This window comes from Parasteatoda tepidariorum, chromosome 10 (genome assembly GCF_043381705.1).
Source record: "Parasteatoda tepidariorum isolate YZ-2023 chromosome 10, CAS_Ptep_4.0, whole genome shotgun sequence".
NCBI classification, from domain to species: domain Eukaryota; kingdom Metazoa; phylum Arthropoda; class Arachnida; order Araneae; family Theridiidae; genus Parasteatoda; species Parasteatoda tepidariorum.
In genome coordinates, this window is record NC_092213.1 from 10,497,589 (window position 1) to 10,510,103 (window position 12,515).

Here is a 12,515-nt window from a genome sequence, read left to right on the forward strand (position 1 = left end):
TGTGTAACAGATATCTAATTGTTAAGAGATAAAACTTAAAAAAGTTTGGTAATTAAAACTTACATTGTAGCACACAAAATATTCAATAAGAAAATTGAGGTTTGTCTGCTGCAACCACCAGAGAATAGATATTTACATTTTAAATTTAAAATTTACAAATGTGTGTGCAAATATTTTCGTCCAAAATGAGTGGTTTCAAAAAGTTAAATCGGAGAATTTCTTCGAGAAAATTTCTGATACGCACATGCTAAATTATATTCACAAAATACAAAAAAATGAAATAAAAAAGAGCAACATACACGATTATTTTTGTATTTGAATAAATATTTTCTTGGATGCAAAACCTCAGAAATAAATTTTTTTGCACTGTTGGTGTGTTAAATTTCACAGAAACGAAGAAATTAGGTTTTTATTAACGAGAAAAGTATTTTATACCCACATATATTTTTTACGAAAATTGTCCGCAAAAAAATGACAACGAATATATTTTAGTTCGCGGGCCACAAAAAAAGGCTACGCGGACCGGATGCGTCCCCCGGGCCGCCAGTTGGAAACCCCTGTTTTAGAGTCTGACCTTATACATGTAGAGCCTAATCTTAAATATGTAGTACAGTATTGAATAATAATCGAATTTTTGCATAAAAGAACGTTTCAGAACCTAACCTTAAATAGCAGACGATAAGGTACTAAATCAGTGGAAAAGCGTACTTTCTCTGAATCAACATGACCTTTTTTTTCTTCGGTGACTCTAACCAATAGTTTGGTCAGGAGACTGATCGACCATTTGGTCCCCTTATTGTTCATTTTGAGTGTGGGGAATTGCATTCAGTAACTACTTTAATTATAACCTCCACAACTAATATCATGTAAACTACGCTTCTAAAAGGTGTGTGATAGTTTAACAAGAACAACGGTCCTCTCTTTTCATCGACGTGTGAGGGAGCAATTTATAATAATCGACCGCTATCTTGGAGATTAGATTCTTCCTTGGCTAAGAATAATAAGTATATCGAAACATACTGAGCCAATTTATCTCAGGATTAAATTTGAGATATTTTTTTTTATTTCCTATGAGCTGCACAATCAGTTTTCCTGATGAGCAGACCTAGTGCGTTCTCCAGAAGTGGTATCCACTCTTTCAGGACCACCACAATGGGTGAGATACCGTTGGCCATGTTAATTTGGACGTCTAGCTTCTGCCACACTAGATGGCAGCACCGAGACTCTATTTGGATGCTAAAGTGCACTAGAAATTTAATTTTAAATTTGAGATATTGGAGACAGGATTCGATTTACAAATATAATGTAAGAAAATAAATAAATAATCCCAAGAAACTGAAGCAGTAAAATATTAGTAGATTAAAAACCTCATTCCCTTCAAATATATGCAAAATGAAAATTACAGTCGACATGTTTCAAACTGCCAAAAATCGACGAACTTCTAAAAAAGAACATCTTAAGAGGTTATATTTCAAGAACATTTAAAAAAGAAAAATGCAAAATTAAATTCCACGTCTGAAGTAAATTGAATGTTGGGGTCAACTAATACCTCCTCTAAGAGTTGAGGTCTCAGCACGGGTTACCATAAACAGGAAATTTGATCCTTTAGTAGTCCAAACGTAATGACATCTTTCGCAATTCCCCCACTGCGAATTTCCCACGATGCGCCCACTTAATGCTTGGGGGGGGGGATTTTTACACTATATAAAACGAATAGTTTGGGGGGGGAGAATTTAGACGAGAGAATTTTTTTATTAAGTACATAGATAAAAGAAGCAACTGGCCATTTTCAGGCATACATAACTTGACTACAGGTGTATTTTTGCTTTTAACATATTTTCAGCATTCACAATCAGGATCAAGGTCTGCATTTGTCATATTATGAGTAGAATGCAAGCANAATTTTTTTTTAAGTACATAAATAAAAGAAGCAACTGGCCATTTTCAGGCATGCATAACTTGACTACAGGTGTATTTTTGCTTTAAACATATTTTCAGCATTCACAATCAGGCTCAAGGTTTGCATTTGTCATATTATCAGTACAATGCAAGCAAATTAGCACTATTTCGAACAAGCTAACATGGAGGGGGAAAATTAGCAATTTTTTCTTGGGGGGGGATGAATGCGCCCAAGAGCTTGGGGGGGTGGTGCCACTGTAGGAGGTGTTGGGTCAAACCGAGTTAACAGCAAAAAGCAACTCTTGAAAATCAGGGTCACTGTCTACTAGGACAAACGTATTCTCAACATATCTTTTCCATTATGAGAACTTGAACAATTTGAAAACACTTTTTTCGAAATAATACATGAATATGTCATAGGGAATAGGAGAGAGGGGTGGTCGATTCCCGTATTCAACAAACTACTTTTCAATACAATAATTTCTATGAACAAATCGAAGCTTTAGCCATGGGCAGCCCTGAATGATCACCTTGTTCACCAGACTTGAATTCGATGGCTTTATCCGTTTGGTGTATCTTGGAGATAAAGGTTTGTGCTAAACCTCACGAAACTTACCTAAATGAACGAATGTGGCAAAATATCTGTAAGTGAGCAGCGGCCCATAACAGAAAATTTTGTGATACAGATCTAGCTCTGAATAAAGACCAAAAGTAATCACTTTAAACTGCTGTAAATACCTTACGAGTAGCTATATTTTAAAGTTTATTTAAGAAACTAGTTGTGACAATTTTACTGTATGTATTTGTTACCGTACATGGCCGATTTCAAGAGAATGTCGTCTTTCACTGGTGAATGTCAACAATCACATACACTATCTGGCCATTAATGACCGGACACCCCTCATTTCGGATACAAGAGGTGCTAGTATCAAGTTAGTAGGGCGTAGGGCAGCCACGCACCCTAATCACAGCTTTAACCCTTCTAGGAAGACGATCCACTAGGTGTTGGTACACGGCGGCAGGTATTGCCCGCCATTCCTCCTGTAACATGGCGAAGACTTGAGTGGTGGTTTTGAGGCGTTGCGGTCTGGCTCTCAACCGGCGCTCCAACTCATCCCAGAGATGCTCAATTGGATTGATGTCGGGACTTTGGGATGGCCAGTCAAGCTCTTGCACCCCCATTTCATCAAACCAGTCCGTGATGGCATGTGCTTTATGAATGGCAGCGTTATTGTGTTGAAACACAAACGGGCCATTACCGAACTGTTGCCACAGGGTAGGAAGCGCCGAATTGTCCAGGATGTCTCCATATCCTTCTGCGTTCAGGGTTCCACGCATTAACTCCAAGGGTCCAAGGCCAAACCATGAGAAACAGGACCACACCATAATTCCTCCATCGCCGAACTTCACAGTGGGGACAATGCACTCCGGTAGGTACCGTTCTCCGCTCATTCTCCAGGTTCACACCCGTCCATCAGAGTGCTACAACATGCAGCGTGACTCATCACTCCACATAACGCATTTCCATTGCTCTACTGTCCACTGGCGACGTGCTCTGCTCCACTGAAATCAGTAGCGGGCGTTTGATGGAGAGATGTTTGGCATATGTGCTGCTGCTCGTCCATGGAATCCTTGTGCAATCAGCTCCCGACGAATGGTACGTGTACTGGAAACACCACCAGATGCAGCCCGGAAGTTGGTAGCGACAGTGTCCAACGACATTTGTCGGTTTGTCTTCACTACACGTCGAAGAGATCGTCGATCCCTGTCGGACATTATTTCGGGCTTGCCGGGTCAAGACTGAAGTTTTATCACTCCCTCTCGTTCCCATTTCAACACGACATCACGAACTGTTGACCGTGGTATCTGAAACTTGTCGGAGATGGCACGTATGGAATGACCAAATCGGTGGGCGCCTATGATCATGTCCCTTTCCGCCTCATTCAGCTCTCGCCGTCCACTCATTTTCACTGTTAACGCTCGTGTGGCCGTCGCCTAATTGTGAATGGTCTTCCCCCCACCACAGGTTCCGTATTTTTTCCGCCAGGACGAGTCCACCTGCCATTCAAGGGGTGTCCGGTCATTAATGGCTAGATAGTGTAGTTCGCTTTGGTGAATGTCCGAAATATTTGTTATATCCGATTTGATATTAATTTATCCGTTTATATTATTACATTTTTTGATATTTTGATATCTGCTGAGGACAGATTAGGAGAAACATCACTGCTAGAAGTACCCTTAAATGCATACTGAGCAGTGGCACTTGACCTTAAAAAAAACAATGATGTAGGTCATACCGGACAAATGTATAAGCTTAGACATGAAGGACTTAGAGGTTGGGCAGCTCCAAAAAGCATGGCCCATCGACCAGTGGTCTATTGTACGTAAACCCTATACCATGATTAACAAGAAAGCTTTATAGCTGAAATAAAGTTCTGCAAGCACCTGACAGGAATTTCTTGCAGTTCCCAGACCTTAATGCAATGTTGCCCTAAATTCTCAAATCTTTGAGCAGAATAGACCTCACAATCACAAGCAGTGGCACTAAGATAGACGTAGTATATATTTCGGACTTCTTCCGAAGAGTCTATGCGACTGTCAACATTCACCAATGGGAAGTCAACAACCACCCATTTCGGCCATTTATAGTAACATATACATATTAGTACTTGTATAACCCAGTATATTTAATATTTCCTTCCTTCTTCTTTGATCCTTCGAGAGTTGAGTTTAATTCCGAATGATCAAAACCAAATTCAATACATATGAATAACTTTTAAATAAAAACAAAATGCATTGCATGTAATTCTGATTTATTTCAGCTGTTGGATATCTCATGAGAAAGGTATGATTTGGAGTGTTTTGGGTCCCATCTTGCTCGTCATTGTGGTAATTATTTCATTTTGATATATATTAAACAGTGAAACCTCTCGAGAACGACCACTCTCTGTTCCATAGTAAAATGGTCGTTAATGGATGTAACCCCTGAGAACGACCAACTTCCATTAACGATCATTATACAGTGAAACCTCTCGGGAGCGACCACTCTCTGTTCCACAGTAAATTGGTCGTTAATGGAGGTAACCTCTAAGAACGACCAAACCAACCTCCATTAACGACCGTTACACAGTGAAACCTCTCGAGAACGACCACTCTCTGTTCAATAGTATAATGGTCGTTCATGGAGGTAACCTCTAAGAACGACCAAACCAACCTCCATTAACGACCATTATACAGTGAAACCTCTCGGGATCGACCACTCTCTGTTCCACTGTATAATGGTCGTTCATGGAGGTAACCTCTAAGAACGACCAAACCAACCTCCATTAACGACCATTACACAGTGAAACCTCTCGAGAACGACCACTCTCTGTTCCACTGTATAATGGTCGTTCATGGAGGTAACCTCTAAGAACGACCAAACCAACCTCCATTAACGACCATTATACAGTGAAACCTCTCGAGAACGACCACTCTCTGTTCCACTGTATAATGGTCGTTAATGGAGGTGGGTCGTTCTTAGGGGTTACCTCCATCGACTTCAAAATGCTATCGACCTTTCATCACCTTTCACAGATGATTTCAATATTAGTCAGTGTCACTTCCACGGTGCGGAAATGACACTTGTGTAGGCGTCATGAAAACCGGAACGATGAATAAAATTTAGAATCAATAAAAATGATCCCTTCTGATATAATTACGAATAAAAACAAATTCACCAATGATTGAACTATTTTAAATAAATGAACAATTATGTTTTTTGTTTAAGTTTGAATTTAGTTTTATATCATGAAAATTAGCTTTAAAAAATTAGAAGAGGTTTGTTTGTTTGAGATACTTAGTTTTTTTCTGAAAGGACTTTTTATTTTCCATTTTAATTTTCAATTGTAAAAGTAAATCATTGATAGTATCGTCTTTATGTTAGTTACTCTGGCTGCAATGTGAGGTTGTATAACGAAAAATGGCCCTCTAAATAAGAGCCTCGCATAAATACTTTGAATACATTTCAATCTAATTATTTGTTTTGTTAAATTTGTTGTTTTGATATTTTTTCGTGTTTCCTTATTTGAACTTTCACGTATTTGGTGCAGAAGTTAGCCCCGTCGATGGGAGAGATTCAGAGTCTACGGAAAAAATTTCGTGCCTCCCAAAAATGGTCGTAAATAGCGGAGGTCACTATATAGAGGTATTCTTTCCTGGAGGTTTCACTGTAGTTAAAATACACAAGTGTAAAGAAAATAATAATATATTTATTTTAGGTCAATCTTATTATATTTTGCTTGACGTTGCACGCCACTACGAAATTGCAGAAAATAAAGCAACAGTCGGAATCCCTAGAAGAGAAGAAGAAAAATCTGCTGTAAATATATGTTTTATTAAAATATATGAATTTTACTCGGAATGTTATTGTCGACATAGTTAAAATGGTACAATTATAATATGATTAACGCAATAATTACAACCATGGTGCTATAATAATACAATTAAAATTTTAAAATCAATGAGGGTGTAGTTAAAATCTCAATAAAATTTAGTTTTTGCGTAACTTTGATTTTGTCTAATACCAAGAAAGCTCAATTTATGCATTGTCTTCCGCGAGAACTACCGATAAAATGTATAATTAAAGACTATCAAACATGAAAAAATACGTGCATACAAAAAACAAATGTTTTGAGAGGGAGTGAAATTAATATACATATTTAAAACATATATATTAAACAAAATTGGAAAATTTTCTTTCAACTGGTAAATATTTTAAAAATAAGAATTTTTTTTTTTCCCTTTTTGAAAAAAAAATTTCTTTTTTTCCACGGCAGTACATTCTAGTTAGAAGTTTGAATATGCTTGAGAGGGAAAAAACAAACTTTGTTTATACCACGATAGCGGTAAAAGTGTGGAGAATAGGAAAACTGTTTAAACCTGAGACGCTTGTTCTATTGACAAAAAGGGTAGCTTAGCCGATGGCATCAGAATTTTTTTTTTTTTTNTTTTTTTTTTTTTTTTTTTTTTTGTTATCAACGCTCCTCCGAAATGAAAAATAGAGCAGGAGATATTGGTTAAATAAGTCTTTGAGAAGGCGAAATTTATTGTGAAGCTAAGCTGTACTCTGTTGCAAGCTAAAAAATAATAAATAATAAATAAATAATAAAATAAAGCATTATTAGTTGCACGGTTTTCTTTTGACTTGCATTAACTAGTAATAAGAACTAATAAAAATGATATCTAAAAATCGTAACAAATATGCGTGTTTCTGTTCGCGTTTAAGGAAACTGATAAAAAAATAATAAATATTATTACTTGCAAATGATTTTTTTCTACAGCGAAACAAAAATAAAAATTCTTTCTTTGACATTTGATTTGTTAATTGCATCTCAGCATGAGACGGGCCTTTTTTAGTGATCCAATCAAATCAAATACTCTAGCAACGTCATATAGTTGTTTCTTTACAAGGAACGAATGTTCTCCTTATTTATCGAAATAAGTCGCCAAGTCTAACATTCCATTAAGTCTACGGAACTATAACCTTTTTTTAATAATTCTATGATATATATCGTAAAAGATAGTACGAATTGAAATTCTGTCTGACGCGTTTAACTTTTTAAAAACTTTTATATTAGCTTGAAAGCATATTTGAATAATTTGATAACGAAATAAAACAAAACTATAAGCACTCGCGGATGATTTCTGAAACACTATACCGCAGTGGTCTTTTCTTAACTTGCAACGGATTAAAACTTGTATTGCCAACAAAAAAAAACCGCTACAAATGGACCCATTAAGCGAGTTCATTTACTTCCACCGCCTGAAATGAGACGATTTTTGTGTACCAGCTAAACTGGCAACGTCTGAATCGAGATTTTCCTATAAATCATTGCGAGAAAATTTAGCAATACAACACTCTTTATATCGAAGCAAAATAAGAAGAATCAATTTTTAAAAAAAAGAAAAGATAGAAACTCTTAATCAATACTTTGTTTTAAAAAAAAAGTTTATAGATTAATAGCAGTGCTTTAGTAACGCTTTTTATTCCTTTTAATAGCTATTTTTATTTTATACACCGAAGAGCCATTACATTATGACCACCCTGCTAATAACATGTAGGACCACCTTTAGTCCTCAAAGTTGCTAGCACCCGCCGTGGCATTGCTCCCAAAAGGTGTTGATAGGTAGTCTGAGGTATCTGGTACCAAGAGCTCACCAACTGGTCCTGCAATTCCCTCACATTCCGAGGGGGTAGTGTGGCAGCACGAATTTGGTTTTCCAAGTAGGACCACAAATGCTCTATTGGATTAAGGTCAGGTAAATTTGAGGGCCAAGACATGACTTGAAAGTCACTGGAATGTTCCTCGAACCAATCCATGACAATTCGACCCTCATGACATGGTGCATTATCCTGTTGATAAATACTATCCCCCGCAGGAAAAACTGTCGCCATGAATGGGTGAACCTGGTCTGCAACTATGTTCAAGTACAAACGTTAGGGATTGTTCTATGAGGATCATGGGTCCTAATGTGCCCCATGAAAACATTGTTCTTGTGCGAGAAGTCATGAAAACCTGGGTGAGCCTATTGTTATAGATGGAGGGTGGTCATAATGTAATGGCTCTTCGGTACATATATATATGTATATATATATATATATATATACATAATTTCTTTTTTTTTAACAGGAAACGGTGCAAAGGGATGTTTTCTTTGATGGTTCTGTTAGGCTTCACATGGATAACTGGTTTTTTCAAAGTACCAGATGCTGTAGTTTCTGACTATCTCTTTGTCATTCTTAGTGGACTTCAGGTAATGATTCTTTTCTTTCTTCCTTTCATATTTCAATAATTCTTATTTTTCCCCTTTACTGTACGCACTGTACATACACGCTTACAAACATTCTGTTTTATTTGCATAGATTTTCAATTAAGATAATGTGTTTTGTATTAACATGTTTCCTTTCTTTTACAGGGCGTTTTCCTATTTCTAACTCAAATTATTTATAATGACCAAGTCCGCCAACTTTCCTCTTCTACAAAAAGCATGTTGCCAAATTCACATCTAGGGTATGATTTTGTTCTATTTAATTACATTTCAGCAATCTTTTGCTCACTTTTTATGTACAGAGAGAAGAAAAGAAAAAGTATAACTTTCGAACTCATGGTCGGATTATGACGTTCAGTTACACTCTCAATGGTTACAATATTTCCAAATTCACATATAGTGTATGGATTTGTTCTATTTAATTACATTTCAGAAAACTTTTGCTGACTTATTGTATATGTTACTGTGAATGACCGAAATTGGTGGTTGTTCATTTCTACCGGTGAATGTTGACAATCACATAGTCGCTTTGCCACTGCTCGGTGTACGTTTGCTCGGTATGCCTTACATCAATGTTTTTTTAAGGTTCAGTGCCACTACCCAGTATGCATTTAACCGGTACACCGAACACTGATGTTTCTCCTAATCTATCTTCAGCAGATATTAAAATATCGAATAAATATAATAATATTAACGAATAAATTAATATCAATTTGGATATAACAAATATATCGGACATTCACCAAAGCGACTCTGTGATTGTTGACATTCACTGGTGAAAGTCGACATTCTCTTGATTTCGGTCATTCACGGTAACATACAGTGGGCCGACAAAAAGGTATTGCCCTTAATAACTTTTTATCTAATGATCAGATTTTCATGTAAAAAGATACATAGCTGATTTGTTTTCAATATTTCTCACGATATATTGAATAACTTGAAAATTAACACTATTATTTTTAATAAATGTTTAAAAAAACTGTTTTAAAAATGATGTTTCTTTTTGAAAAACACTTTCTTCCACTGGATTTGGAAGAAACTTATTATTACCGAAGTGTTTTTATTTTTTCCCATGGTTTCTTCCGCTGTGGGAAAAACTTGCCGCCTTTGCTTAAAAACAATAATGAACGTACAAGGCAATACTTTTACTTCCGTTACTTGTAACAAAAGTAAAAAGTGTATACTTGTACATCGTTACTTTTTAAATCTATTACTTTTACTTGTTTTCCGTTACTTTTGGAGGGAACAAGTAACGAAAATGTCAAAAGTAATCGTTAATTTCCTCTGAAAATTTTTTAAAATTTTTCTCAAAAAAGATTTTTTTTAAATTTTTGAATAATTTTTTTTTAGTTTGCAAATTTAAGGCATTACAAATTCTAGTTGACTTCGCTTTCCTAATATCTTTAAGCATTACAATTTCCCGAAAAGAAGAGGGCGGCTCTTTTGAACATTCAATAACTTTTTTACAAAAGTCACTACAAATTACTACAAAGTCCGAAAAAAAAAGGTTTCCAAAGATATGGTAGTTTTAAAACTAATATAATTTCAAACTCTTTCTCATATGCAAAGATTGAATTTTGATAATTTGAATCTGAAAATTTATTGATATACTATTTCAATAAATTTTGTAACATTTTCTAGCATTTTAATTTTATTAATGCAAAGTTTAATGCATTTCAAATTTTAAAAAAATAATAATTTTTTTCTAGCATTTTTTAACGAAAATTAAAGTTAATTTGAACTTTTGATTTCCTCGAAATGTACTTTAAAATCGTTACTTTTCTTTGTTTTGTACTTGTACTTTTTACTCGTTAATTTTTAAAATCAAAACATTTTACTTTTTACTCGTTATTTTTGCTTAAAGTACTCGTACCTTTATTCGTTACTTTCAAAAAGTAACGTTCCCATATATGACAATGAATAACGAATTCTTAATTTCTTTATTTCATTTAGACGTCATGGACAATTTTCTCCATCAGAAAAGTAAAAATTGAACCAGAACCAAAAAGGAATTCCGTGGATTTCAGCGACATCTCTACGGCCAAAACAGATCATGATTTCAAAATCATTCCAACCGCACCGCCTGCAGCAGAAATCCCGGACTTGCATCCTGTCAATATCGGTCGTGTACCTGAATTCGTCAGTTCAGAAGTCAAAATCCAGAATGTGATCCTGAAAAACGACGAAACAGCCGGGCCGCCACTGCTGGAAATCCCATCGCTGTATCCTGTCAATTTCGAAAGTATTGGGAATTCAGAAAACCAAACACTGAATGTGAACCTGGAAGCCGAAACCTCAACACCAGTGACAGAAATCCCAGTGGCCGAAACTCCAGTGGTGTATCCTGTCAGGATCGGAGTTGTCCTGAATGCTGACNAATTTATTTATTACTCATAGCAAATCGTTTAATCTTTCCTTATATGGAAGTGAAAGATCTTAAAATAACTTCTCTTTTGAAGTATAAATCTAATTATTATTCATTGGCATGTTTTTAGCCTTGAAGTCCCAAAATAGAATTTCTACCCTTATCTTTTACTAAAGATATTTTATGAAAACGAATGAAGTTTTAATACTTTTATTAATACAAAAGTATTTAATTTTTGTATTACATATATATATAATTTTTTTTCTAAACAGAAAACGGTGTAAGGGGATGTTTTCTTTGATGGTTCTGTTAGGCTTTACATGGATAACTGGTTTCTTAAAAGTACCAGATGCTGTAGTTTCTGATTATCTCTTTGTCATTCTTAGTGGACTTCAGGTAATGATTCTTTCTTTTCCCCTTTCATATTTCATTGACTCTTTTTTTTTTCTCCTAATTCTTATTTTTCCCCTTTACTGTACTCACTGTAACACGCGTAGAAACATTTTCTTTTATTTGCATAGATTTTCAATTAAGATTATGTATTTTATGTTAACATGTTTCCTTTCTTTAACAGGGCGTTTTCCTATTTCTAACTCAAATTATTTATAATGACCAAGTCCGCCAACAACTTTTCCTCTTCTACAAAAAGCATGTTGCCAAATTCACATCTAGGGTATGATTTTGTTTTATTTAATAACATTTCAGCAATCTTTTGCTCACTTTTTACATAAAGCGTGAAAAAAAAAACGAAGTATAACTTTGAATAACTCTCCACCTTCAGATGCACTCTCAATAGTTACAATATTTCCAAATTCACTTAGAGTGTATGGATTTGTTCGATTTAATGATATTTCAGAAAACTTTTGCTGACTTATTGTATATGTTATGTGAATGACTGAAATTGGTGGTTGTTCATTTCTACAGGTGAATGATGACAATCAGATAGTCGCTTTGCCACTTCTCGGTGTACATTTGCTCGGTATGCCCTACATCAATGTTTTTTTAAGGTTCAGTGCCACTACCCAGCATGCATTTAACCGGTACTCCGAACACTGATGTTTCTCCTAATCTATCCTCAGCAGATATTAGATATAACAAATATATCGGACATTCACCAAAGCGACTCTGTGATTGTTGACATTCACTGGTGAAAGACGACATTCTCTTGATTTCGTTCATTCACGGTAACATACAGTGGGCCGACAAAAAGGTATTGCCCTTAATAACTTTTTATCTAATGATCAGATTTTCATGTAAGAAGATACATAGCTAATTTTTTTTCAATATTTCTCACCATATATTGAATAACTTGAAAATTAACGCTATTATTTTTAATAAATGTTTAAAAAAACTGTTTTATAAATGATGTTTCTTTTTGAAAAACACTTTCTTCCACTTGGTTTTGAAGAAACTTATTATTACCGAAGTGTTTTTATTTTGT

At 35.2% G+C, this 12,515-nt stretch overlaps 1 protein-coding gene across 2 annotated transcripts in view; it reads left to right on the forward strand.

Moving 5' to 3' along the window:
- Nucleotides 1–12,515, forward strand: part of LOC107454144 (adhesion G protein-coupled receptor L2) — a 44,135-nt gene that overhangs the window by 28,816 nt on the left and 2,804 nt on the right. Inside the window, exons 15-19 of one of the 2 annotated variants that reach the window (XM_071186670.1) lie at nucleotides 4,722–4,788; nucleotides 6,159–6,259; nucleotides 8,571–8,694; nucleotides 8,857–8,951; nucleotides 10,663–11,081. In XM_071186670.1, coding sequence (XP_071042771.1) covers nucleotides 4,722–4,788; nucleotides 6,159–6,259; nucleotides 8,571–8,694; nucleotides 8,857–8,951; nucleotides 10,663–10,696 — 421 coding nt within the window. In that variant the 3' untranslated portion in view covers nucleotides 10,697–11,081. Of the gene's footprint in view, nucleotides 1–4,721; nucleotides 4,789–6,158; nucleotides 6,260–8,570; nucleotides 8,695–8,856; nucleotides 8,952–10,662; nucleotides 11,082–11,346; nucleotides 11,471–11,648; nucleotides 11,748–12,515 lie in introns of those variants that run through there. The other variant, XM_071186669.1, reaches the window with a different exon arrangement.